The sequence below is a fragment of the Pezoporus occidentalis genome, unplaced genomic scaffold, assembly GCF_034315485.1.
Source record: "Pezoporus occidentalis ecotype Australia unplaced genomic scaffold, CSIRO_AGI_Poc_V1 ctg229, whole genome shotgun sequence".
Lineage (NCBI taxonomy): Eukaryota > Metazoa > Chordata > Aves > Psittaciformes > Psittacidae > Pezoporus > Pezoporus occidentalis.
The window spans coordinates 260,465-288,259 of NW_026914169.1; the positions used below are offsets into that span (position 1 = coordinate 260,465).

The 27,795-nt window shown below is 48.2% G+C and overlaps 2 protein-coding genes across 2 annotated transcripts in view; both read left to right on the plus strand.

Moving 5' to 3' along the window:
* Window positions 1–23,563, plus strand: part of EDC4 (enhancer of mRNA decapping 4) — a 41,255-nt gene extending 17,692 nt beyond the window's left edge. The window contains exons 14-29 of the mRNA XM_062621169.1: window positions 340–431; window positions 1,059–1,255; window positions 5,235–5,323; window positions 6,127–6,280; window positions 6,976–7,439; window positions 9,225–9,326; window positions 10,841–10,993; window positions 12,206–12,242; window positions 13,220–13,400; window positions 15,688–15,843; window positions 16,548–16,663; window positions 17,324–17,489; window positions 18,670–18,856; window positions 20,107–20,326; window positions 21,046–21,209; window positions 22,690–23,563. Of these exons, the coding sequence (XP_062477153.1) occupies window positions 340–431; window positions 1,059–1,255; window positions 5,235–5,323; window positions 6,127–6,280; window positions 6,976–7,439; window positions 9,225–9,326; window positions 10,841–10,993; window positions 12,206–12,242; window positions 13,220–13,400; window positions 15,688–15,843; window positions 16,548–16,663; window positions 17,324–17,489; window positions 18,670–18,856; window positions 20,107–20,326; window positions 21,046–21,209; window positions 22,690–22,885 (2,674 nt within the window). The 3' untranslated portion in view covers window positions 22,886–23,563. The remainder of the gene's footprint in view (window positions 1–339; window positions 432–1,058; window positions 1,256–5,234; window positions 5,324–6,126; window positions 6,281–6,975; window positions 7,440–9,224; window positions 9,327–10,840; window positions 10,994–12,205; window positions 12,243–13,219; window positions 13,401–15,687; window positions 15,844–16,547; window positions 16,664–17,323; window positions 17,490–18,669; window positions 18,857–20,106; window positions 20,327–21,045; window positions 21,210–22,689) is intronic.
* A 1,125-nt stretch (window positions 23,564–24,688) lies between these two features.
* Window positions 24,689–27,181, plus strand: NRN1L (neuritin 1 like). Its single transcript, XM_062621322.1, has 3 exons — window positions 24,689–24,805; window positions 26,470–26,629; window positions 26,745–27,181. The coding sequence occupies exons 1-3, from the start codon at window positions 24,745–24,747 to the stop codon at window positions 27,016–27,018; spliced, it is 495 nt and encodes a 164-aa protein (XP_062477306.1). The 5' UTR covers window positions 24,689–24,744; the 3' UTR covers window positions 27,019–27,181.
* The last annotated feature ends 614 nt before the right edge of the window (window positions 27,182–27,795 follow it).

A 27,795-nucleotide genomic window follows, 5' to 3' on the forward strand; every position in this document is an offset into this window, starting at 1 on the left:
TACAAAAGCTACTTGGCCCCATAGAAACTTCTAGTGGTGTGGTTAACATGGCATTACCAGGAAGTAGCCCTGCATGATGTGGCAGCCTAGTATTTTTGTCATCATGAGTACACAATGACTTAAGAGTTGTGCTCATGTGTAAGTGCTGGGAAAACATCTAATACCCTCGGCACCAGAGCAACTTGGTGACGCAGCTGAATGAGGATCAGATTCCACCTATTCTTTCAGAGACAGAAAAACATATTCCAGGAGAATCAGTTCCATGAAGAGAAATCTTCTAAGCTTTTGACTTTCCTTGGTGATTCATAAACTAATCAGAGATGCCTGTTTCTTTTTCAGGGCCCTACAGGATGTGCAGATTAGATTTCAGCCTCTTCATAGCCCTGACACAAGTACATCCATGCCTTCCCATGGCTCACAAGAAGAATTTGGTGAGGATTTGAGTTAAATGTATCTTTGAGCCTTTAAAGGTGGTTGTTGTTGGGGAGGGAGGCAGCTTAGGTGCCTCTTTGTGATAGTGGTTGTCATTTCGTAAAGGGTTTTGAATATGAACTAGTGGTGAAGCACAGTCCTTGATTAAACAATGTGTGAGGATGGAGCATAGGGACATGTTAGGCTAGGAGTGCTAATGCTTTGTGCACGCTTGAGTGCACCTTCCTAGGTGATTTTGCACTTGTGCCAGCAACTTGATGTTTGTCTCTTGTCAGGCGGAAGACATTAGAGTGACACCAGAGCTCTGGGAGCAGAGGGGACTGGATGGTGTGTAGTGTGCTCTTTCAGTTCATTCACCATTCTGGGATGTGGCTGTTAAACTGGCCTTGCATTTAGGGAAGAAAGGAATCTTGGATCTCTTATTATCAAGGCCTGATAAAATCCACTCTTCAGCTTACTCTTGTAAGCATAACACAGCATCTGACTAGGATGTTGCAGGGTCTTTTTGTTTGTTCTTTTTGGAATCAAGTATGTCTGATAATGGCATAAGTTCATACTTTGTGGAATTAAAGCTTTAGCTTTTGGGGGAAGATCCTGTAAATTGGTTTGTATTTCTCCCTTGGAAGCCTTTCCAGACCACATGGCTGATCTAAGCACAGAAGAGCTGGGATCAGAAAAAGGATCAGTGCATGGCTCTCAACCAGACCTGCAGCACATTGCTGATCTGCCTGTACCAGCAGACTTTCTTTCTCTCTCAAATGATGCCAAACCTAAGCTGATGACTCCAGATGCATTCATGACACCAAGTACATCTCTTCAACAGGTAACCAGAAATCAGAGTTGCTGTTGGTGGTACAAAGGGTGGGTTTGGATTTTGATGCTTTTGGGTGCTTTTTCTAGGCTGCAATGACACTGATAGGCTATGTCAGCTGAATGCAGAGCACGCAGAAAACTCTGTGCATGTAACCGAACTGAGTAAAGACATGTTGGCATGCCTAAAATGCTAAACTGGCCTAAGCTTGTGTTCCAAGTGCTGTGTTCAGCAGCAGACCTGCTAATGTAGCTGTGTGGTGTAGAAATACGGGTTTGGTAAATAACTGTGTCTGAGCTGGCAGTCTGTTCTTACTGGTTTACATGTCTTGTTTGAAGCTATGATATAATGGAAGAAAATGGACAAAGAACTGTCATGGTTTGAGCCCAGCCATTAACTCAGAACCATGCATCTGCTTGCTCAGTCCTCCCCCTTCTCCCCCTATGCCCACAGGGATGGGGAGGAGAACTGAAAGAATGTAACTCCCATGGGCTGGGATAAGAACAGTCCAGTAACTAAGGTATAACACAAATCCACTACTGCTACCACCAATAATAATAATGATAAGAGAAGTAAAAAGGGAAGAGAATACAACTGCTCATCAGCTGCTGACTGATACCCAGCCTGACCCAAGCAGTGATCTAGCCTTTCCCATTAATTTCCCCCAGTTTATACACTGGGCATGATGTGCTGTGGTATGGAACACCCCCTGGCCAGTTTGGGTCAGGTGTCTTGTCTCTGCTTCCTCCCGGCTTTCCCTCCTCCCTGCCAGAGCATGAGACTCAGAAAGTCCTTGGTAGGAGTAAACATTACTGAGCAGCAACTAAAACCATTGGTGTTATCAGCGTTGTTCCCAGGCTGAAAGTCAAAAACGCAGCACTGCACCAGCTACTAAGAAGGAGAAAAATGACTTCTACTGCTGAACCCAGGACGGTACCCACCTCTTATTCCATACCATTCACATTAAGGTCAGATCCCACATTTTTCAATATACACCATTGCTCGTCTCATATATATATATATATATATATATATATATATATATACACACACATACATATACATATACATACACACACACAAAGAGAGAGATATCATTCCTTAGTCCCTTGACCAATCCCTGTAAAGCTGCTGAATTCATCTGGTCCATGGTGTCAGGCTCCATCTCTTCTAACAGTCTTTCAGAGCAGGAGAGACAGTGTGCAGTGTTGGATTGTTGCCTGCTGATGACACTGCGGACCTTGTCTGGTCACTGCTGAGCTCATCTGGTTTTGTCAAAGTTCATTCTTTGTTGGGATGATGGTCAGAGGGAAGTCAGGGCCAGTCACTGGTGACCTGAAGACATTTAATTGGTGGGCTATGAAAGTGTTATATAGCAGGCAATAGCATACAATTGAGTTCATTGGCTGTTTTCCCCTAAAATCAAATCACCTTCAGGTACGCGTCGGACTTCCCCATCTTCCCTTTTTAGCAACCAAGTGTATTCGGGTCCCTGAGCAAAAAGCAGTCCCACGAGTGTGTTTGCCTTTACCTGAAGCAGGAATAACCCGGACTGTCTTCCCCAGCAAATTCTTTATGTACACCACAGGAACTTTATCCTCTTCTACAGTATGTAAAAGTTCCTATTGGGCTGGGCCAGCCCTGTTGGCAGATCCTCTGGTGTTGACCAACCAGGTGTCCTTTGGTAAATGTGTATCCCAATGTTTGAAAGTCCCACCGCCTGTTGTTCTCAGTGTGATTAGTGCAGCCCACTTACTCTATGTAGCATCGGTTGCATGTTGTGTAGAGGGGACCCTGCCTTTGAACATCCAGCCCAGCACAGGCAACCGGAGTGCCAGGAGGAGCTGTGCTTCAGTACCAGTCACTTCTGAAGCAGCTCAAACCCCTTCATAGGCTGCCAGTATCTCTTTTTCAGTTGGGGTATAGCTGGCCTCAGATCCTCTGTATCCCTGACTCCAAAAGCCAAGGAGTCAACCTCGAGTCTCCCCTGGAGCTTTCTGCCAGATGTTCCAGGTAGGACCATTCTCCCTGGCTGCAGTGTACAGTACATTTTTCATGTCTGGCCCGATCCAGACTGGTCCAAGGGCTACTGCATGAACTAGCTCATTTAATTTGTTCAAAGGGTTGTTGTTGCTCAGGACCCCATTTGAAATCATTCTTCTTCTGGGTCACATGGTAGAGAGGTCTTACAATCAAATTTGGGATGTGCATTCTCTAGAACTGCACAGAACCCAAGAAAGCTTGTGTTTCTTTCTTATTAGTTGGTGGAGACATTGCTGTTATCTTGTTGATCACATCTGTGGGGATCTGGCAACATCCATCTTGCCATTTTATTCCCAGAAATTGAATCTCCTGTGCAGGTCCCTTGACCTTACTCTGTTTTATGGCAAAACCGGCTTTCAGCAGGATTTGGATAATTTTCCTCCTTTTCTCAAAAAATTCTTCCGCTGTATCACCCCACATGATAATGTCATCAATGTGTTACAGGTGTTCTGGAGCTTGCCTCTGTTCCAGTGCAGTCTGGATCAGTCCAGGGCAGATGGTAGGGCTGTGTTTCCACCCCTGGGGCAGTTGGTTCCAAGTGTACTGGGTGCCCCTTCAAGTAAAAGCAAACTGTGGCATGCACTCTGCTGCCGAAGGAATTGCGAAACATGCTGTTGACCATTCTGCATCCAGGTGTCATGTTAAAGCCACTCAGATGTTCTTGCTTTATAGCTTGCCTTTCTGCCTCTATACTGGATTTCTGGTGGAGTTTTCTCTGTGTGCTTTTAGAATGGGAGTAGACATAAAGGATGCACTTTGAAAAATACTTTTTAATTTAAGAAAAGTGATCTGCATCTTAATGACAAGGTGTGGACAAGGATTCCACTGGTGAGAAGCTGTGCTTTTTGTGGTTACTCTGCCTTCCTGTGGGAAATTAACTGTCAGCAGTTACTTGCTGTGCTGATATGATCCTTACAGGGAAGGAGGAGAGTGCCTGTGAGCAGCACTCCACGTGCACATCCTAAGGCAGGGCTTCCCCCACCAAGGGAGGACACCATGGTTGTCACCACAGCTGGAATGTGTACTTGAGGAGGCTGGATGAGGACAGATGGCACATGGACATATGTAGAAAGGGAGGTCATGCTGAGCTGACTAATGGGAGACCACGCTGGTGACAACTTAGGCACTAAAGAATAAATTAAACTTCTCTTAAAGGTTTTGCTGTTGCTGGCAAAGTTGCTGAGTGCAGGAGTTTATTTACTGCCTGTTGGTGGGTATCCTTCTCAATGCAAAGATGTCCCAGGGGAAAAGTTGTTGCTGGAGTGATGATTGCATGTACTCTTTACTGCAAGGAGCAGCTCAGTCTTCGGTTTGGGCAGTGTAATTGTTCAGTTTAAACCTGGCTTTTCACTGCTGCTTGTCTCATGGCAGGCTTTTTCTGGCTGGCAACAGCACCTAGGAGCACTATAGGTTTGGCACAGCCTTTAATTTTGCTCATCTGTGCTCTCTGCCATGAGTACTGTCAAGCCTAAGAAGCTTGGCCACTCCAGCTTTCCCAGCTGAGTGTTTGTGTGCTCTCTGTATGTGTATTGACAGCCAGAAGAAGCAGTTGGGGCCAGCGTGTCCCACCATGCTCTTCACAGATGATAAGAGCATTCTGCCTCTGTGTATCAGCAGTGGAGGACCTAAACCTTGTACAGACTCTGGCCTCACTAGACCTTGGCAGAGCAGCCTAAGCTCAAAGAGCAAAATGGGAATCTGGGGCAGAGCCCTGCAAAATGCCATTTTTGGGGAGAACAGTTCCTCAATAACAGCAGTTGTGGTTCATGTAATTGGTGTGTTAGGGTTTGTCTTCTACCAGCACCTGAGCGCTCTAGCAGTACCACTTGACCTATTATGTTTTCTATTCCCTCTTCACCGAAGACTCTAGGAATTCTGGAGCCAGTACCCTCAGGCAAAGTTCTCTTGAACTCTTCTGTGACACCCTGACTGCTGTGTTCTCTTCTAGATTGCTGCGTCTCCAGGCAGCAGTGTCAGTTCCCTGACTTCAGTCACAGCCATGAGTAGCACTTCTGTCACAGATGCCTCTATGCCCAGGTAAATAGCATGTGTATTAAATAATATATCTGCAGGTGAACTGATACAGTCCTTCAGGGTGGCACAGAGCTGTAATGCATCTTGTACAAGAGACTACTGAGTTAGAAACTGGCTTGAGTCCCAGCGTCCCTGCATAGGCAACTGTTTGCATCTCTAGTGCAGCTTGGAGCATGCCTGTTGTCATCCAAGGGACCAACAGTAGTGTTTCATTTGTGCCTCAGAAGGGTTCTCTTATTGTGTCTCAGTTTTGTTGCTTTACATGCTTCTCCCAAAGGGCTGTTCTTTACAGGTAAGAGCACATGCAGCCACCAAGGACAGAGAGATAATTGGGGCTGTTAGGAAAATCTTACTAGTGTTGCAATGGGTTGGGCTGCATACCAGGTGAAAACTTCACCTTTGGGGGTGGGAAAAGGACAAAGACCTATCCAATAATGTCCTGGTTCTCCCTAAACTCCATACAATGGGCACGGAAGATATATCTGGTCTATCTGGTCCCTTCTTCTACTGACACCTCAAATTTAAAAAATTGCAATCCTCTCTCTCATTTTTTTTTTCTCCTTTGTTTTGCTTGTTTATTTTGACCTTTCTACCTAGTATCTCCTTGGGCACTGGGAGTTGCAGATGCTAGTTGAGAGGGAGTAGCTAACCATGGTGGAAGGAGCCAATGGCTTGGAGAGCACTAGTGCTGTTTGTGTTGGGCTCCTCCATTTGCTTGTGGGTTCCATTTTCTCACCTTGAGTGTCTGATGCAGATCTGTACCATTAGGTTGGCCTGCTTGATTTGTTTGTGTCTGTTTCCTGCAGGCCGTCGGAAGACTTAACTGTGAGCCCCAAGATGCAGCTGGACACCAGCCTCACACTGAGTAGCAGTAGCAGTGGTCTCCAGACTAGTCCTAGGAGCCATTCAGTTCTTATCCCAGGCCTTTCTGACAAGCTGACACCAAAGGCACCTCTTCCAGTAAGGCTCCTTTTAGCCTCCTCCTGGGACAAGAGATTACTCTCTGGGCCTATACAAGCTGAAATTAAACTTACTTGGATATTAAGAGGGCCAGTGGCTACCCTCTGGAACACAAGTTTACCTGTGTTAATGGACCTTGACCTCATGTAAAACAGCATTTCTCTGAAAACTAGAGGCAGCTCTAGCTTGTGCTGTCACTGTTGCAATGGTTGAATGTGGTCAGCCTTTGTGTCAGGAGACAGTGCTACCTGGAAAGTACTCTCTTCCTCCTTGTTGGCCTGACTGAAACAATCATTTCCTATTCCTGAATCTTTCTTTTCAGGTATGATGTAAAACAAGTTACGACCAAAGCTTGAAACTGAAATAAGCTGTTTAGTCCAGGAGATACTCATTGTTAAAACTAACTTTTCCTCACAAAGAGAAGGGATCCTGGAACGGAGCAGGGAAGTAGAACTGGTGTTCCGCTTTCTTTTGAAGGTGTGTTCAAACTAGCATTGGTTAAGTGTGTTGTTAGCGCATCTGAGAGCCTGTTACAAGTCTTGGGGCCATTCTCCTTCTGACAGAGTGGGAGCACAGAAATCACGTGAGGAAAGGATAAACCTGGCTGTTCCCAGAGATGGTTGATGTAAGTCACCAGGGGCTCTTGGGGTGTCTCCACATTATTCTGAAGGCTCTTTTTTGATTTTTGTATTCAGGTCTCACCAGGAAACCCTTCTCTAGCACTGGAACTGCAGGAGGTGGAGCCCTTGGTGATGCCCCAGGCCTCTCCCACCCGTGAACGCTCACCAGACGTCATTTCCTCTGCTTCCACAGTCATGTCCCAGGATATTCCTGAGATTGCTTCTGAGACCTTGCAACGTAGCTTTGCGGCAGCTCCCTCTGGGCTTCCTGCAGAGGTGCTGGATTCTGGCCATCATGCAGACAGTATGGCATCTGCTGCCTCAGCCTTGCATTTGCTGTCTCCAGGCACCCGGCACAATTCCGAGCACAGCCACCACTCGTTGGACATGCCTCCAGTGGAGGTGGACAGGCTGAATGCTCCATCGCTACTGGAGACTGCTTTAACTCAGGACAGTGCATCTTCTGACAGCGTTGTGAGTCAGCCATGGCCAGCAGCTCCTGACATAACCAGAGAAACCCGGAATACCATGGCAGACAGGTAATCGCTTGGGTTTGTCTTCCTTAGAGCAATTTCTTTGCACTTGCCAAATTGCTTGCTTAGTGAAAGCTCTTATGTTGGGGTTAATCCAGAGCTGTTCTCCATCCCTCCTTTCCTTAAGGGATCTGATAATTCAACCTTCCTGTGTGCTTGGTCTGTGTATGCTGTGCCCTGAACTTCCCAGGCAAGCTCTAACAGTTTGCCCTTTCCAAAACCCCTTGTAGTATAAAGGAACTCTGTTAACAAGGTGAAAGTCTGCTTTATTTGCCTTCATGTTCACCTGGAAATAGAGACATGGGATGGGATTTTTTATTTTTTATTTTTTAAATAAAACCCGGTACAAGCTAAATTCTGCCCCAGGCGATGCATTCCTGCATGCTCTTGTTGAATCAATTAGCACATAATTGATTGCCAGGTTTGATTATAGGTTAATCATACATCTCTCTTCCAGGATTGGCTCTGTGCAGCTAGTGTTACAAACAAAGTACTTTAAAAGTCAGAAACAAATGGTGATGTCTCTGTGGAGCAGGCATGCAGAATGGTGCAACATTACATATTCCTGCTTACCAGGAGCAAACTATGACACTGGAGCGGTGCTAGGATTCATCACAGAATTCATGTCCCTGTCTTGTAGTGGGATGGGAGCAGCAACAGGCACCTGTATCTCCAGAGTTTCTAGGCGAAGGCTGTGTGTGAACACCTCTCTCTTCAACGGGACTAGCAGGCTGAGAGCATCAGTGTTGTCCCTCAAACTATCCAGGACTGTTCCCTCGCATCAGAAAGAAAGGCCTTGCTTTGTGCCTCCATGCTTGAGGATTCTGCTTCAGGAAACAGTTCTGACAGCTCTGGAGAGGGCACTGAAGCTGTGTCTCTACACAGTGCTTTTGCTCTTGATTTAAAGTTGAGAAAATACTGGAGTTTGTAGTCTGTCTTTGAATTTTTCAGGACTCCTCATATCAAAATATCTCTGAATCTGAGAGACTTCTGATTGGTTTGTTGGGGTTGGTTTTGGCATTCTAGCTCAGTGAAGTCATAGGATCATAGAAGGAGCCCTAGAATGGTTTGTGTTAGAAGGTACCTTGGAGTTCATCCAGTTCCAACCACCTGCTATGAGCAGGGACACTTTCTACTAGACCAGGTTGCTCCAAGCCCTGGCCAACCTTGAACAATGCCAGGAATGAGGCAGCCACCTTTGTGAAAGTAACAACTATTCACTTCTGTCTAAAGATCTTCCTGCAGTTGAATTCACATAGACTTAGTTTACAGCCTAGAAGAGCATGCCATTTGCTTTCAAAATCTTTATGAAACTGGGACTGGAATCACTGCTGCAATTCTCTTCTGTCTGGTAAAGCTAAACCATGTAATTCACACACTTCTTCAGACACTTGAAAGAAGTGGGAAGCACTGTTTTTTGTCCCAGAGAGCAGTATTCCCTGAGGAAAAACAAATCCAAGATGATGCTATTCACTGAAGTGCACTGTACTGCCCACTTTGAGTAATGGCTTACCTGTCTTGTATGAATGTCTGTTGGGAGATTGTTGTCGGTTAGTGCCTGAAGTGTAGCTGAGCTGCTTATCCCTTCTTAAGTCCCCCAGAAAAATACTTGGAGAAATTAGTTTTAGTGGCTCTGCACAGCACCTGCTGCTTTCTACATCTGTGCAGATAGGTGTGGGGATTTGTTTCATTTAGACCTTCTATCATGATCTCTCATGAGAAGTGGAGTGAGCGAATATCCAAGCTGAAAGAGACATTCATGATGGTATTTTTTTTTTTTTCCTCCTTTAGCCCGAGGGATGAGGTTGAAGAAAAGCACAAGAGCACTTCCTATCATCGACACAGCTACCACCTGCTTCAGCATGACAGCCAGGATGCTAGTGCAGAACAAAGGTACCAGAGTGCCTAGACCCCTCTCTCACCCTGCATGGACTCAGTTCAGGCTGCATTTGTGCTTCTGTCCCCAGCGAGCCTCCACGTGTGGGGTGAATGTCTTTGCTTTGTTTCCTGACTTCATGTGTCTATGCAGTCCAGCTTCTGTAATATTCTGATGACTTCAGCTGCTCACCAGATCAGGCTCTGGGCACTGTCCAATTTACTCTCTGCAGGGAAAGATTTGACTGTGCTGCTTCAAAAAGCATGTACCAAGCTTGGTTTAATTACCAGTGAAAATGTATTAAAGGATCAGTTTCCAAATACTGTGCCTTAGATAAGATAGTGAGGGTGTATCAGGAGTTAGTTTCATAGAATCATAGGATGATTTGGGTTTGAAGGGACCTTAAAGCTCATTCAATTCCAACCCCCAACCACGGTCAGGGACACTTTCCATTAAACCAGGTTGCTCCAAGCCCCCTCCAACCTGGCTTTGAACACTGCCAGGGATGGCGCAGCCACAGCTTCTCTGGGCTACCTGTGCCAGTGCCTCACCACCCTCACAGGGAAGAGCTTCTTCCTGATAACTCTTCTCAATCTCCCCTCTTAAAGCCATTAAAAAGGCTTTAAAAGGTTAAAGCCATTCCCCCTTGTCCTGACCCTACAGGTCTTTGTCAGCTCCTCTTCAGGTTTCTTGTAGCCCCTTTAGGCACTTCAGCTGTTCTGAGGTCTCCCTGGAGCCTTCTTTTCACCAGGCTGAACAAGCCCAGCTCTCAGTATGTCTCCGTAGCAGAGGTGCTCCAGTTCTTGAATAATCTTATGGCCTCCTTTGGACTTACTTCACATCTTTTTTGTGTTTGAGGCTGCAGGCCTAAATACAGTACTCCAGGTGAGGTCTCATGAGAGCAGAGTAGAGGGGATAGTTTCTTGCTTTTGACACCTTCTCTCACTCATGAGCCACTGTAAAGCTCTGTGGGTACATTATGTATGCCTAGGAAGCTCAGCCCTGTTTGACAGCTGGGAGTTTGTTTATATGGCACACTGAAATTCAGACTGACACAGCCAGCCAGCCTCTATTGGGTGGCTGGTCAGCAGCTGAAAGACTTCAAGGTACTGTGAATCATGTACTTCGTAGGCTCAACCTGATTCTCCTCTGTTCCTGAAATGCTTGCTGTGTGAAATGTTTTCTGTCTGTAAAGATATGCTGTGTGCTCGGCGAGTGTCACATCCTTATGTGTATGCAATGAGAACAGTTGTTATTTCCCCACACTACCTCAACTACAATTGTTCCAAATGCACATTAAAGTCTTGTTGTGCAGCATCTGAACTCAGCCTGAGCAGGCCTGAATCAGAACAGAGCAGCACATGTTGAGATCTGTGGAGATCTCTTTGTTAAAGATCCTAGTGGAGAGCTGCTTAGCTGTGTGACTGCCTGCATGTGCATTAAGAGCTGAGTGTAAATCCCCTCCCATTAATGAAGGCTAATGCTGTCAAGTATTGCAAGTGAAGTTCTCTCTCCTGCTGTTCCTTTCTAGTGACCATGATGATGAAGTTGCAAGCTTGGCTTCTACATCAGGTGGGTTTGGTGCCAAAGCATCTACGCAGAGGCTGCCTATGAAGGACTGGAAAGCCAAGACATCCCCACAAGCTTCCCCAAAGCTAAAGAGGAAGGGCAAGAAAGATGACAGGTACACTGGGTTTGCCAGTACACATGGCTGTGGGACCAACTGTGCAGGGCCACAACCTGATAAGCCATTAGCAGCAAGGCCAGGGTCTGAGGCTGAGGAGTGAATGGCCAAGTGCTCCCAACTCTCAATCACCCTTTTTTGCAAATGGCAGTAACCCCACAGAAGGTGTTGCTGGTTATTCAGACACTGGCTACCACCCAGGGTTTGAGTATATCTGAACATGGCCTCCACTTTTAATTGCCTTCTGAATGCTGGCACAGTGCCTTTGTTCAGCAATATCTGTTGTTTGTTACCTGCTTGCTACTTTAGTTATTTCTCAACATGCCCATATGAATGTCTTGTAAGTGAAAATTTATAACTGGAAAGTCTGCCCTTGAACCAAGGTGTCTGCATTAATGTGAGGAAAGCAGCACAAGGTGCTCTCCTTTTATTGTGTTCCATGGTGTGGATGTCTAGCTGTGCAGATTACAATAAAGATGGGCTATGGCATTAAATCTCTTGACTGTGGTCCTGTGCTGTGACATCCAGAAATTCAGCCTCTGAAATGACTTTCATTTTTCCTGCCTCAGTCCTTTTTAAGGTTCCTGAATTGAAGCTGGCTGGGAACAATAAATGTTTACTTGGCTTCTGGTAGCATTTGAATATTCTTAGATGTGTGACTTTGATGGAGACATGCAATATTAGTGGATTAGTTTAGTGTTTATTTTGTTGTATATGCTGGAGAGCATCACTAGTTTCTTCTCCTTGGGAGCTGGAATCATTCTAGATCATTTGAAGCTCATTAATTCTATATTTAACAAGTGGGCACTTGATTTTAATTTGGAAAATATCAGGAGACCTTCAAAAGAGCTGTTTGGCAAAGCCTTCCCTGGCTTTGAATTTCAACAAAATTGAAAAACCAGCATGTATTTTATGTTGTAACGGTCTTCATTAAGTCTTAGTTTAAATCTCCTCCCTGCCAAGGGACCAGTCTATAGGGAGCTTCGGAGCCTGTGGATAGTGTAAATGATGAAGTGTCAGTGCTATAAGGACTAGGATTCCATCACTTTCACCTCACTCTTCACGTTATACTAGGCAAGCAGAAGTATAGAAGTATGAGCTAGAGTGTAGAAGCTAAAACAACTGTAAAATGTGTGATCTATGTTGGCAGAAGACTTGGCTAATAAGAGCAGTTAATTGATGTATTACTACTTTCTCTCTTTTTATTTCCAGGGATGTGAGCCAGTCGCCAAGATCATCTAACAGCCTGGTGAGTCAAAGCTGCTCTGAGTCTGTCCCAAGGGCCTGATACTTCAGCTCTATTTGCTGTCCTACTAGAGACCTGAGAGAAAATTCATCCCAGTTCCTTGAAGCCCTGTGTGCCCCTGCTATCCCCCAGCAGGCTGAGATGGAGCTGTGCCAGGACTTGGCATTGCTCTGCTCTCTGGCAGTGAATGAGCTGCTCAGTGCTATCGGGGCAGGTGGCTCCCTTGTCACCTCTGCATAGCTTGTGAGAACACAGAGATACCCAGTATAATTGAAGACGCTCCCACTCATTCCCTCTTCCTTGCCGAGATGATTCACATGCATTGGCAGCAGGAGAAACTGTTCCCAGAAAAATAAGGTTTACACTGGGACTGGCCTGTTGGAATTTCTTATCCCTGTTGATAATACCCTCATATCTGGCAGAAAATACTCTGTGAGATGTGTAGACTCCCTAAGCTGCCCTTGGTACATGTGCCTCCTTTAGATATTTTGAGCATGTGAAGAGACAAACTATAAATGTGTATTTCTCTAGTTGTTTGGTTATTCATAAATAAGCAAAAGAGCTGAAAAAGTGCCCTAGGAAACTTCTTACTCTTACTGATTGCGCAGCACTTTCCTAAGTATTTGAGGACGTGATTTACATTAGGAAGCCTAAACATGCTCTTAGTATGTGGTCAAAAGTTAATAGTATCTGTTTTCTTCTGTTTTCTTTTAACTGCCAGAGGTTTGAAGCGAGTCTTGAATCTAAAGAGTTGATATTCTAAGCAACCATTTATGAATTCCGTGCAGGGACCTTGTGTACCTTGCTTTATCAGTTTATTTATTGGGACAAAAGCCTTAGAAATGGGCATTAAGCTGCTTTCTGTTTTCTGCTTTGTGTGCTATGCTTCAGGCCTTGGTACAGGGGTTGACTTAGCTAGTGGAAAGCTTGACTGCCTTCTGATCCTGTTAGAAATGAATCCTTGTCCTCTTCTCGCACAGATTACACCAGAGTTCCAGGAGGAGGTGATGTGCATATTGAGGAGGCAACAGCAGGAGCTCTCGTGGCTGCGTCAAAACCAGATGGAGCTGGTGCAAAGAATCATGGATCACATCAATGCTATTCAGAGCAGCCTTATGGGCCACATGGAGAGGCTGATTAACTCCCAGCAAGAGCAGAGCCGTATCCTTGTGTGCAAATGTTGGGTTGTACATAAGAAGTGGAAGTCTGTGGGGAAGGTTAGAGGCATGAAGGAGCCTCAGAAAGTTCAAGCATCTTGGTAGAAGGGGTAATCAGTGCAGTAAATTTATCTCTCTGCAGTGTAACTGTTTCAGTTCCTCTCAGTCTCTTCCAAAGTGCAAGAAACTCAGAATGGGGAAGAATTGTCACTTTCTCCATGCTACTAAATCTCCTTGTTACCCTTAGGACCGTAAGCGCTGCAAAGCTGGAGTAGACTAGAGGTGCACATAATATGTTAGCGTATGTCAGGCAGTGGCCAGTTGCACAAAAGTAATTATGGCATGATCCTTTCCTTCCTTTTCTCCTTAAGGCAAATCAGTACTTGCACCAGAAATAGCATAGAAGAACAGAAAATTGTCTTGTCTGTACCGCTATATACTTCTGGTGGTCCACAGGTCCCTTATGTGTTGTCTGAAAAGTAGTTTATTTTGGTGTTCTCAAACCTGATACCCAATTATTTTTGTTGTATGGTGAATAGTGAGTTCCTTCATCTTGTACTACACTGAATTTGGTTGTGTTCCCCATACTAAGAAGCCCTAACCTGTTTCCAGGCTGCAACCACTCTTAATTTCTATGGCATGACAATGATTTCTGTTTTCTCTGTTAATTAGTATTGGATTTTCCTTTTTGACCATTAGGCTGATATTTTCAGAGGTATTTCAGGTAGCCTTCTACTGAAGTTGGGAGTCTAGAGTTATACTGTAATATTAGAATAATTTTTCCCTGCCTGCACTGAATTCTGTCAGCAGATGAATTCTTTTCACTGTTTGTTTTGAAGGGTTGTTTTTAGGTTTTCTTCTTGTTCCATGTTTTTTAAGATGCACATACATCTCAGTGTTTGTATGTTGGCTCCTTCAGGGAGCTTGATTGCTTCATGAGGTATGACTAGCTTTTATAATTGATGAAGTAAGAAAGTTAGGGCTGTTCAGCGGGGAGAAGAGGCGGCTGCATGGAGACTTCATAGCAGCCTTCCAGTATCTGAAGGGAGCCTAAAAAGGATGCTGGGGAGGGCCTCTTTGTCAGCAACTGTAGTGATAGAACAAGGAGTGATGGGTTTAAACTGAATCAGGGGAAGTTCAGGTTAGATATAAAGAAGTTCTTTACTCTGAGGGCTGTGAAGTACTGGAGCTGGCTGCCCAAAGAAGTGGTAAATGCTCCATCCCTGGTGGTGTTCAGGGCCAGGTTGGACAGAGCCTTGGGTGACATGGTCTAGTATGAGATGCCCCTGCCCATGGTAGTGGGTTGGAAGTAGATGATCTTAAGGTCCTTTCCAGCCCAGACCATTCTGCGATTAAGCCTGGATTGCTCCTGTGCACTGTGTCACTCATGGCCACCAATTCCATGCTGTAGAAACATTTTTACCAATTTGCTTTTTATGGGTATGGGACTTCTTACTGTCTGGATTGTCCTGGCTTTGGCTGGGATGGAGTTAATTTTCTTCATAGCAGCTCATCTGATGGTATGTTTTGGATTTGTGACCAAAACAACATTGATAACACACTGATGTTTTGGCTATTGCTGATCCCTTTCAGACCTCTGTTTCTCAAGTTGCTCCACTAGTGAGTAGGCTGGGGGTGGGTAAGAAGTAGGGAGGAGACACAGCTGGCCTGAACTGACTGAAGAGATGTCCCATACCCTACGACGCTGTGCTCAAGAGTAAAAGCTGTGCGAACGGAGGAGCAGGAAGACGGGACTGATTGAATTTTCTTCCCAAGTCACTGCTGAAGTGCTGCTGGATGACTGAACGCCCGCCTGCGATGAGTAGTAGTAAATGAATTCATTGTTTTGCTTGGCTTGCATGTGTGGCTTTTGCTTTACCTACTGAACTGTCTTTATCTCAACCTGTGAGCTTACTGGCTTTTACCTTTCCTGTAGTCTCTCCCGTCCTACTGCAGAGGAGTGAGTGAGTGGCTGCAGGGGACTGAGCTGCCTACAGGAGCAGCTAAGTTAACTCACAGTATGTAGGGAACGCTGCTGTTGAGCTTCTTTCAGCTATATTGCTTTTTCTGTCATGCTTTCCAGAGCTATTCTCTCACCCTGATAATTTATTTAAGAGCATGCTGTTGTTTACTGGAATGAGCAATATTTAATTAGACCCCTCTTTCACCAGAGCTGTAAATTTGCTCTTGCTGAGCCTCTGGAGGTATGGCTGGTGTCCATCTCTGAACAGGGGTATTGAGGATAGAGAGGAAGTCTGTTGTTTGTGCTCCTTAACATGCATTCTTAATAGAGAGGAGACTAGACCGACTGCTGACGGAAGTACAGCAGCGAAATGGGCAGCTCCAGGAGCATCTGTCTCAGCAGCTCCCTCAATCCCTTTCCACTATGGTGTGTAACCGTCTGGAGAGGACCGTTCGTGAGGAGATGAAGAAGACCGTACCCCAGTGTGAGTCTTGCTGCCTTGCTTTTGAAGGTGGAGGTCCCCTAGGGTTTCCAAGCATGCTGTGTATGTGTTGCCATTAAATGAAGTAGGAGTTCAGTTACATGAAGACTAGTCACTGCACTTCAGACTATTGTGAGCCCCATTGTTGTGTGAGAAGAAAAGTTGTGGTTTGAAAGGAATGTGAGGCTGACAGAGGGGGATGGCTTTCCAGGGGTGGGATCTAGCCTGCCACTGTAATCCATAAAGTTTCTGGAGTTTGTTCAGTGGAGGTAAGCAAAAGAGGGTAATGAGTCTGGATATGCTGAGAGTTGACTGGAGGAAAGTTAACTTGTCTTTGCCCTTCCTTGACATGCTAGCAGCATCCATGTAAGAAAAGCTGGAGGGAAAGCCTTCTGTAGCCATTAGTGTCCTGCTTGAAGCAGGGCTACCCACTATTCTAGGTCAGGTCAGCTGTGACTTTGTTGGGGCAAGTCTTGAAAACCTTCATAGTTGGAGATTTCACAGCCTCTCTGATTCCCAGAGCTGTAGCACCTTCCTAGCAAAAAGTCTCTCTTAATATCCAACCTTAGCTTCCCAAGCTAGAGCTTGTGACCATTGCCCCTCATTGTGTCATATCCAAGAACAGTTTGACTCTATTTTCCTTCTTCTGGGTTTTGAATGTGACTCTAGGCTTAAAGCTGCAACTGTGACATGTTTGTTGTGTCTAGGCATTTCCAGGAGCATGGACTCTATTGCTGGCCAGCTAAATAACACTATTGCTGCCAAGTTCGCTACTGTTGAGGGGACGCTGAAAGAAAATATCGCCAAGCTAGTGAAATCAAAGGTAAGGAGAACCAGAGTGTAGCTTTTCCTGAAACACTGAGTTGTCACCTGCCTGGGTAGCAGCTTCTCATACCTTTTCCCCTTACCTGTATCTCCAGGTAAGGTCAGTATAGCTGCCAGGGGTCAAAGTTCCTTCCTGGTCTCATCAGAAGAGCAAGCTTATTGTATACTCCCCTTTGCTTTGCCTCATTAGCCCTGTCTTTCATTTACCAGGCTATTCATTTTTTTTACTAGACTAGAGATTCTCACTATAGCAGTGCTTTCTAAGGCCAGCTCAATCAGCCAAGTGGTGAAATGAAGTGACTGGCTCTTCTGCTTTCCCCTGTTCTCCATTTCTACATTATGTAGGAAGCAGAAGCTTGTTACTTACCTTAGCTTGCAGAGAATGGTGGCTGATGGGAGGGAAGCAGGGGAAGGGGAAAGGAGCTATGCCTGACTGTGCCACCTTCGCTTGTGTACAGCTGAACTACAGGGGTATCGTGGTGTTCTCAGGCAGCCTCTCAGCAAGCAGATCTTCTGCCTGTGGGAAGAGCTGAGGGAATACACACTTCTGACATTCGGCTGTCCCTATCTGCTGTGGGTGTATTAGAGAGACCTCTAGTGTTTAGTCTGCAGCACGCTGCTGTTAATTTTCTGGAATCTCTTCTGTGTGCTTGTTAAGAACCTTACAGATGCTGTTGTGAGGACAATGACTGATACACTGCAGGGACAAATCCAGTCATCTTACAGGGAAGCATTTCAGAATGTTGTGTTGCCAGCCTTTGAGAAGAGCTGCCAGTCCATGTTCCAGCAGATTAATGACACCTTCAAGGAGGGTACACAGGAATGTGAGTAGATTTCCTTCTCAGAGTTTTCTCTGCATTAGTGGCTGACAACAAGTTGGCCTCATGCCTTTGCCTTTCAGAGTTTCTATGGTAACTGTTTAACCTCTTAGCCCATCTGTGTGTTCCATTTCACACTTGGGAAGTGGAAGTGAGGAGATTTTTTCAGTGGTACAACTGGGACGGAGATTCACCTCTGGTCTTTGTAGCCCATGCAGTAAAACACTTGGCTTCATTATGTGAATCTATGACATCATCAACTGAGTAGTAAAGTCCAGCTGTCAAGATGGGACATCCTGCCATCAGAAAGTTGATGATGGAGTGGGTAGAAGTCCTGCAGCTAAGCCCTCATCTCAGAGGGGTAATGGCTTGAGGAAGGTTTAGAGAAGGGTATGGGGACGATCTGAGGTTAAACAGTGGCTGAACGGTGACAGGCATGGTCAGGCTGGAAAAAAAGAGAAGTATATCCTTAAGTAAGGAAAACTGTGCACTGATGTACTGAAGGTCTTTCCTGTTACCATGCTTGAGATCCAGTTCCTTGGCCTGGGGGGCCTGGCGGGCCTGGCAGGTATTACTCCACAGAGCTGGTTCTGAGGGCATATGAAGTTGGCTAGTGCTAGCACAGCAACTTGTATTGCTCCTGGATTTTCAGAGTGTCTCCAGATGCTCTTTATTTTGCACCCTTCCGCTTCCTCACAAGTTTCCCACAGGTGTGTAGAGCTTACCTTCTCCCTTTTGATCAGACCAATTCATAAAATACTTTAAAATACAGCTTTTTGATCTCTGCAGACATGATTTTTCATTGGTCAGAAATGTTCCTCCTCTTTCTTCATTGACATTGAACTCCATCACTAATGTAGATCACTGCTCATGCTGTGGATGAAATGAAGGTGGGGGTGAGGGTATTTTGTCTTGCCCTGAACAAAGAGCACCTGTAAAGGTCTGTCATGAGAGAACTTACAGCTTTGTTATTGCATCTCATAATGGGGAAACTGGAGGCGGGGTTTCTTGGTTAGTGTAATGAGGCCCCAGACCAGGCTTGTATGTTCTCCTCTATCCTGTTCTTGTACAGGGGCCCAGTAATTGTTTCTGCTGGAGAATATGTAGAGCCTGGTAGCTGGATTACTACCCTGACCATCTCCACAGGTATTGATGGCATAAACGTCTTCCTCCCTGCTTGTTGCAGATGTCCAGCAGTTTGAGGCTCACTTGAAGAACAAAAATGAACGAGAACAGGAGGCCCAGGACCTGTTGCTGAATCAACTTCGACAGCTCACCAGCAGCTTCCAGAGCACCACAGAGCAGCTGGCTTCCTCTATCACAGCCAGCATCAAGGCTGAGGTGGAGCATCAGCTGCGTATCTTTATGGGCAAGTAAGTTGGCAGTTGGGCTTGTGGAAAGAGATGTCAGTAAGAGGTACATGTGTTCATGACAAAAACCTCTCCCTTCTTGGTTGTGGAAACAAGCCATTCAGCACAAGTACTGTGGGGCTGCTTCTTGCCTCTGCACAGTGGGGTAAAGCACATGGGCTGGTGTGTCTGTTGCCCTGTAGAGCACAAAAAAAAAGACTATACCTGTGTTGATGCTGCATGTGGGAGCTCAGGGTCTGCTTTTCACAGGGTCTCACACGCATGATGGAGGACAGGAGGACCTAAGGAAGCCCTTAAGTACACTCAAGTCTGAACAATTCCTGCAGATCACTTCAGAACAGGCCTTTTGAAGGCTTTTCTTCTTAGCACTGTGTTCTCAGACATATCAACAGTTTCTGCAGGCTACTCTGTCCTCCCAGCTGCTCCGCAGCAATTCATGCTTGGCCATTCTGGTTCCAGGGTGTGATTCCAGTGGTGCCTTCACTACCTTCACACCGTGAAGCTGGTGGCAGGTTGCCAGGCATTAAGATTGGCTGATGGTCTGCTGCAGGGCAGAATGCCGCTGTCTACTTTAACACGTGTCTGAGCACACTGGGATCTTTGAAGCAGACCAGATAAGCCAGGAAGGCTACCAGATGAAATTCTGGTCTTGCATGGGCTATGCTTGTTCCCAGAGAAGTCCTGTTATTTTCCATGTGGTAGAACAGGTTTGATGCTTTGTACACTTTTTAAGAGGGGAGGATCCAGGTCTTGGCTGGGGGGGAAAGGTGTAGCAACAATAAAGCTTGTGCTGTGAGATGGTCTTCTGTGGAGAAGTCACGGACTCAGTGAAAGTGTTTTCTCATTCTAAAGGTGTCATCTGCAGGTGAGGAAGCTGCATGTAACAGATCTGATGTGGAACACTGAGCCCGTTTGGGGGTGAACTTAGTAGCTTAGCCTTGTTTGTAACCCAGAGCCATTAAAGGTGGCTGTATAATGAAAAACTTACTTCCCTGTAACATCGGTTTCCCACGCAGAATCCCAGCATCTTCCACATGCAGCCTGGGCCATTGTATTGTTGGTCACAGAGCTACCTTGGCAGCATGGTTCCAATGCCTGTGCCTCAGAGTCACTTTTATTAACTCTTTGGGAGCCATTCTACAATATATAAGCAAGCCGGTGCTTTCTCACCAGGACAAGCCTTGCACAGTGTTGTCTCTCAGTTCTTTGTTTTCGGAAATACCTTTGTTTTTTGTTTTTTGGGTTTTTTTTAGCATGCAGGAGTCTACTTTGTCTCAAGTACAACGAGTCATTAAAGAAGAAGTGAGCCTGGCTATGAAGGAGCAGCAAGCAGCAGTCACCTCGAGCATCGTCCAGGCAATGCGCTCGGCGGCTGGCACTCCAATCCCCTCCACTCACTTAGATTTCCAGTCTCAGCAAACTCACATTCTCCAGCTGCTCCAGCAGGGACGCCTCAACCAAGCCTTCCAGCAGGTACATAGGCTGTCTGGCAGTAGGCATTGCTGCTTGCTGGGGAATGGTGGTCGGGGGAAAGGGCTCCTTGAGGTGGAAACATAATCCCACACCAATTTATACAGGAGTTGCCTGAAAAGACCCATGGCAAAAGACTGTTTGGGGGGTGTGGTTGCACTCTTATGCAGATCAAGCCAGAGCCATGCAGATTCTGTGATTTGTCGGCAGTTAAGTTTTTCTGCTCTGCCTATGCCCTGTTAGGACGGTGTCAGTGCTCCAGTAAGCCAGAGTTTTTTTCATCAGCAGTGGCACGTGGTGCACCCCTGAAGAGCAGCAGCTTCATAAGCTTCTCCAGGCAGATCTGCCATCTGAGACCTCACCTTGCCTTTGCCTTTGAATATGTAGGCAGATCTGTTTGAGCTGTTGTGGACAAACTCCTCTGGAAATAATGGCAAAATGGGCTGGCAGGGAATGCAAACATGGCCCTGTTCAGTGCTGCTAACTGTAACTTGCTCCCCTCTGGGTGGCTGTAGTCTGCTCAGCTTAGCACAGACACAGGGGTCCCCTGAGAGCCTGAACACACTCCTGCTTCCATGTACAGCAGGGTTCGCAGAGAATTCTCCTAGAAGAAGCTGGCAAGCCTTTGAACTGCCCCAAAGCAGAGGGCTGTCTCTTCTCTGTTCTGTGTATCTCGTGTGCCTGCTGTTTCCTCTGTATTTCTAGCTGTGTTTTCCTTGCAGGCTCTAACAGCAGCTGATCTCAATCTGGTTCTGTACGTCTGTGAGACTGTGGATACTGAGCAAGTATTTGGGCAGCATCCATGCCCACTCACCCAGCCTGTGCTGCTCTCTCTCATTCAGCAGCTCTCCTCTGATTTGGGTACTCGTACGGAACTGAAGTTGAAGTGAGTATGATCAGGGTGCCAGGTCTGAACCTGTGCAGACCGTTTCTGGCTCTGGCTTTTAATTCACTGTCTGAAAGGGAAAGGTGGTGCTTTGATGAAAGCTGGAGCTTCTGTAGCTTGTTACTGGCTTGTGAACAACCAATAGTGACTTGGGAAAAGCTGGAGTCATTGCCATAGAGAGCTTTGCTACCCAATAGTTAGTGGAAGGGGTACCCAGCTGTAGGTGTTGTTACCTCCTGCATTGTAGTCTGTGAATATTTGCAGTCTGTGCAGTAATCCACTTTTACCAAGGAGCAGTTCCACTGTGGAGGCAAAAGGAGGGACGGTACTATGTTTCCTAGGTAGTTTTGTATCCAGAGCAACTTTGCTCTGTCCTTAATTCTTACAGTGTTGCTGAGCTTTGTGTTGCCAATTTCTTGCCGTGACTGACGGACACATTCTGTGGGAGGTGGCAGCAGGAGCTACTGGCAGTAATGTCTGTTATGTGCTTTAAACAAAGCTTGTGTGACAAAGCAGTGGCTCTGCTGATGCTTGCCATGAACTCTTTTAGTGAATGAGTCAAACCTCTGTTACCTAAAACACCCTAACTTGTTAAAATACCTGCAGATTTTGACCATGGCTTATATGGAAAAAATGACTTAAGTTTCTAACTTGGTTTACAATAGGAATAAAGCAAGTTAGAAAAACTGAAAAAGAGCTTGAAGTTACAGATGAGCTGCTGCTGTAAAGTTTGAGCTGATCACTTAGCGCAGACCTGTTCAAGTGACTGCATTGCCTTGTGCTTAGGCTGTGGTTTGAATGTTTATGGCTTGTTGGAAGTTCAGAGCAGCTAGTTGGTAAAATTTCTTCTTCCCCACACCCTTCCTGCATAACATATTGGAAGAAGACCTTAAATATATCCCTACATAAACCAAGACTCACTGCTGAGGATTTTTACTGTCTAATCCCAGGCTGGTTTGGGTTGGAAGGGACCTTAAAGCTCATCCAGTTCCAACCCCCTGCCATGGGCAGGGACACCTTCCGCTAGACCAGGTTGCTCCAAGCCCCCTCCAACCTGGCCTTCAATATTGCTAGGGATGGGGCAGCCACTCTGGGCAACAGAGGATGTCATTAATGAGTGACTAGTTCTGCTTGTGCTAAAAAGGCACCAAAGAAAATGCCTACAAATTTTTGATCAGGTGCCACCTCCTGCACTGCAGGGAGCTCTGACTTGCTAGTCAGTGTGCTGGCTTCAGCACAGGCAGCTAGGTTATCTGGCACATACTGCAGGCTGGAAGCTATAGGCTGCCCTTACGAGTTGAAGAAGAGATAGGTAGACTCTGCTGTGAGTCAGGAACATTTCTTTTCTGATGGGTGAACATGCTGCACTGAGCTTGGGTGAGTGGGTGAGCAAAATTGTGCAACTTCTGCCCTAAAATGAACCAAATCGGATTGGGATCATGTGCTGGGTTTGGTTCTCACCCTCGTCTCTCTCCTTCAGTTACTTGGAGGAGGCAGTGATGCACCTGGATCACAGTGACCCCATCACCCGAGACCACATGGGGTCAGTCATGAACCAGGTACGGCAGAAGCTCTTCCAGTTTCTGCAAGTGGAGCCCCACAACTCGCTGAGCAGGCCTGCCCGTCGCCTCACAATGATGCTCCAGGGCCTGCTCGCTCTGGAGCAGGTCCAGTAGTCACTAACCACGTATGGGTTATGTTAAGAGCTCTTGCCAGGAAATCTATCAACATGTGTGATGTCTCTAAGGCAAATGCCATCTCTGTATAGTTCCAAATAGTTACTGAAAGCTCACTTGGCTTATTTTTCCTAAATAGCCTCTTTTTAAGTCTGTTCTTCACCTGTCCATCCATCCCTGCGGCCTGCCTGGCAGCCTAAGCTGCATTTAGCAGGAGCTGGTGGTTTTCTTATCCCTTTAGTTTGGAATCTGCTCCCATGAGTGCAGGAGAAAGGAGGCAAATGCTGAGCCCTGAGTGAAGGGACAGCTGGGGATCTAAGCGCCTCATTGACCAGAAACTTATACCTATATTTTAGTTGGGGATTCAAAACTCCTGCTCCCTGGTGGGGTGAGTAGCTGAGAGGACATCAGCAGAGCACACACGACTTTTATTAACCCCAGTTCTGTAGCGCAGGCAGGGCTGGGGCTGCATCTGTGTGTGCTGGAGATCCTCTGTGTTGGGAGAGTCCAGCAGCAGGAAGCTGCACAAGTCCCTGGGCTACTATTGTTTTGGAGCAGATGTTCACATTCATCAGTTATGGGTATACACCAGGGGTTTTCTTGTTACCTAAGTTTTGGATTTCTTTTTTCTTGAAATAACATTAAAAACAGTTCAATAAACACCTTTTTGAGGAAAAATCGTCAAGTGGGGATCTGCTTCTGTTGCACTGTGGAGGGAGGAGTGGATGGGCTGAGGCATGTGCTTGAGCCTGGACTGGCACCTGAGCTGAGAAGCTGTGTGTACCCTTTCTTTCTGCCAGCAGTGTGAGTCTGTTCTTAGATCTTCCCCATGGTCTCTGGTTAAGTTTGAGGGGTGTGTCAGTCAGAGGTGGCTTGGGAGCCAGTGATGCTCTGTAGCACCTAAGGAAAACACCTGTGAGTTCTGCTTGCGACTCTCTCTTTGACGGAGCCAGGAGCAGGTTTCCTACAAGGTTTTGCAGAGTGGTAGCAGAGGTGCTTTGCCCTTCTTTGCTTTCTCCTTCCTTGCCTGCCTTGCCCTGCCCTGCCCAGCTTCTTACAGGGGAAACTGGGCAAAGGGGACGGCTTGAGCATGGGAGGCCAAAGCCCAGCCTGAAGCAGGGACCAACCAGCCAAGAGCCCACATCTGCTGCTCCTACCAGCTGCTGTGTCCCTGGGCTGGTTTGGAGATGTGCTTCTCTCACTGGGTCGAAAGAGGAGCAAGAGATCCCACAGTCGATACCTGTGGTACGTGTGACCCATGTACCTGGTGTGAGGCTGACACTCAGCTGTGCTCAGAAGGTTTCTCATCGTGAGCACCTCCTGTGCTCTGTGATGGGCTGAGGTTTGAGGCTCACCCTCGGTGTTGCTCACAGCATGGGGCCTTCTTTCATGGGATACCAGCCGCACGGCATGTGGCTCCCTGGAGCCACCCTGGGCGCCTCAGCAGCCACGGCGCAACTCTGTCCACTTCTGGGTCACCTCCCCGCAGGGGATTCCTCCGAGACTCCTCACCCCTTCTTAGCGCCCTCAATGCAGAGACCAACCGGTGCGTGCCCGTGGCACTTCCCAGCGGTTTACAAGTCCCGTGGCTTGGCCTCGGGAACCGGGCCCTGGGCGTTTTGCTGTGACCAGCCCCCATGCGGCTCTTTGGGCCTCCCTCCAGCTGTGGGTGCACTCGCAGGCGTTGCCAGGAGGTGGATCTGAGAGGGACGTGCTCCGCACACCCGGCTTACGCGGCTCCTCTCTCCGGGACCCTGGTTCTCCGCCGAGGGAGGGCCGCGGGGTGGGGCCGAGGGCGGGAGGCGGGTCCGGGGCTGCTGGTGGCGGCGGAGCGGGGAGCACGCGGCGGGGACCGCACCATGGGCGGCGGCTGCTGGCGGCTGCTGCGGGCCCTGTGCCCGCTGCTGCTCCTGCACCTCGGTGAGTGCCGCCGGCGGCTGCGGACCGGACAGAGTGGGGGGAGCGGGGCGGGGGTTGGGATCGCGCCTGCGCGGGGCGGGCCGACCGATTGCCCCGAGGCTCCGCTACCCACCGCGCCTCGTCCCCCGGTGCCGGGCAAGGGGGACGGCGGCTTCGCTGCGCTGCCGGTGTCCCGCTGCTCAGCGGTGCCGGGCTCTCCCTGCCCTCCCGCCTCCAGCCGGCGTGTGACTTGCGGCACATCCTGCACCTCCAGCGCATCCCGCCGCGCTCTCCGGCTCCTCCCGGAGCCCGTGGAGGCACCGTCCGGCTCCGGGCAAGCGGTGCCAGGTGGCAGCCCTGTTCCGAAGAGAGATGCAGAGTTCTGGGGATCCCGGCCCGGAGAATCAGGGCCAGGACCAAGCGCGGGGCGTTTTTAGGGCTCGGTGGGGGGACGATGGAAGCTCTTTCCTCCAGAAGCGGGCTGGCTGTGCTGGTGCTCGCTTGGGACTCAGCGATGCTCTGCAGCACCCCAAGGAAAACTCCACCCGTGTGTTCCGCTTGTGATTCTCTCGTTCACGGAGCTGGAAGCAGGTTTCCTACAAGGTTTTGCACGGGTTTAACAGAGGTGATTTGCTCTCCTGGTTTCTCCTTTGCGTGCCCTGCCCTGCCCAGCTTCCTACTGAGGGAAGGTCGAAAGAGGAGCAAGAGATCCCACAATCAATACCTGTGCTACGTGTGACCCATGTACCTGGTGTGAGGCTGACACTCAGCTGTGCTCAGAAGGTTTCTCATCGTGAGCACCTCCTGTGCTCTGTGATGGGCTGAGGTTTGAGGCTCACCCTCGGTGTTGCTCGCAGCATGGGGCCTTCTTTCATGGGATACCAGCAGCACGGCATGTGGCTCCCTGGAGCCACCCTGGGCGCCTCAGCAGCCACGGCGCAACTCTGTCCACTTCTGGGTCACCTCCCCACAGGGGATTCCTCCGAGACTCCTCACCCCTTCTTAGCGCCCTCAATGCAGAGACCAACCGGTGCGTGCCCGTGGCACTTCCCAGCGGTTTACAAGTCCCGTGGCTTGGCCTCGGGAACCGGGCCCTGGGCGTTTTGCTGTGACCAGCCCCCATGCGGCTCTTTGGGCCTCCCCCCAGCTGTGGGTGCACTCGCAGGCGTTGCCAGGTTGTTGGCACTGGGATTTGTCCAGTCCCAGGGGTGAATCCTTTGAGGAGCAGAGCAGGGAATTGATGCTTCTCAGATTGAAGCAGAAGGAGCTGCCTTTGTTCCTCTTCCCTTTGTCCTTCTCCTCTGGCTCTGTTCCCCCACTCCTTCCCCTTCTCTTTATCCTTCCCTGTCCCCTTCTCTCCCACACAAGCATAAGCAGGGAGTCCAGCTTGCTGAGCCTTGTTTTTTTCCCTGCTATAGTCACAAATTAATCTTTGCTGGTGGGGGATCAGGCCAGGGACAGATGGCTCCAGGGAGGCTGGGGCAAAGCAGCTGGCTCCCACTCTCCCCCTGTGGTGAATGGCAGCATCGCTTGTGGGGTCATCACCTTGTTCCCTGCCGGGCTCCTGGGCAGGAGCTATGGTCACTCTGAGGATGGTGTCACTGCTGCCCAGTGACACCCACAGCAGGTGATAACTGTCGGGGGATCTGTAAGGGCTGAGCTCTGCCTCTTTCTCTCACCCGCAGCTGTGAGCCAGGAGCCCCTGAGCAAGGCTAGGATGTGCGACACCATCTACAAGGGCTTTGCCAGCTGCCTCATCAGCCTGGGGGATAGCATGGTCCAGAGTGTGCAGCGCCAGCAGGATGAGGGTGCTGAGGAGGTGCAGGAGTTGGACAACATCTGCAAGTGAGTGCCCCAGTCCCTGTGAGAGCTGCTGGGATGGTGACCCAGCATCATCATCCGGTCACCCAGATGGTGACTGGCCACCAGAGGTGGCCCCAACTCCTGCCCATCTCCCCAGGTCCTGGGATGACTTCCACACTTGTGCCAGCGAGGTGCTGTTGAGCTGCCCTGAGGAAGCAGCTGCCATCTGGGAGTCTCTGCGCCAGGAATCCCGCAAGAACCAGTTCCAGGTGAACCTGCAGGAGCTGTGCAGTGCCCGGGGACGCCTGGCCAGCACCCGCAGCTCACCAGCTGCCGAGACCAACCAGGCCACCCTGCAGGGCTTGGGCACCACCCTCTGCCCCCCATTCCTGGCCCAGGTGGTCCTGCTGCTGCTGGTGCCCCAGCTCTAGCCCTGTGCTCATCCTGGTGCCAGGGACATCCTGTGTCGGTCCTCCTGGTGCTGGCTGCGGTCCCCGCAGAGCCCACCTTACCCCCAGGCATCCCTCACAGGGCATGGGCTTCTCCAGCAGCCCTTCAGACAGATTTATATTTATATTAAAAGATGCTTTTACATTTCTCCTCTTTGCCTCTCACTAGGGATGCCCCTCATGCCCTTCCCAAGCTCCAGGTTTGCTCCCTGGACCAGCTCCCCAGGGAGGGTCATGGTGGGGCTGTGGCTCTGTCCCCACATGCTGGGAGCCCACAGGACTGTGATAGCCTTGGGAGGGGTGTACCAGGGATTCCCATCACCCCTTGTTCCCTGAGAGGTGCTTTTCAGGGGCAGGCATAAAAGATATTCCCTTAGAGCTGGGTCAAGTGTTTTCTTTGTTTTAAAGGGAAAGCACAAACTGCATCTCTTTTTTCCTTCCGGCAGCCGCTAGCCTGTACTCTGATGGGCAGCTCCAGCAGCACCAGGCAATTTTCTGAAAGAAATCCTTTTTTCATCCTTTTATTTTGGTCTATGTTCAGTCCTGTGAATGGTCACAAAGGAAACTGGGATTTGAAGGGAAAAAAGGGGTTTCGTTTAAGCCAAGATGATACAGGTGAAAAAAAAACAGGGAAGTGGAGCTCATATCCAGGTCCAAGTGGGATTTAGAATCATAAAATCACAGACTCATTTGGGAGGGACCTTAAATCTCATCCAGTTCCAACCCCCTGCCACAGTCAAGGCCACCTTCCATTAGACC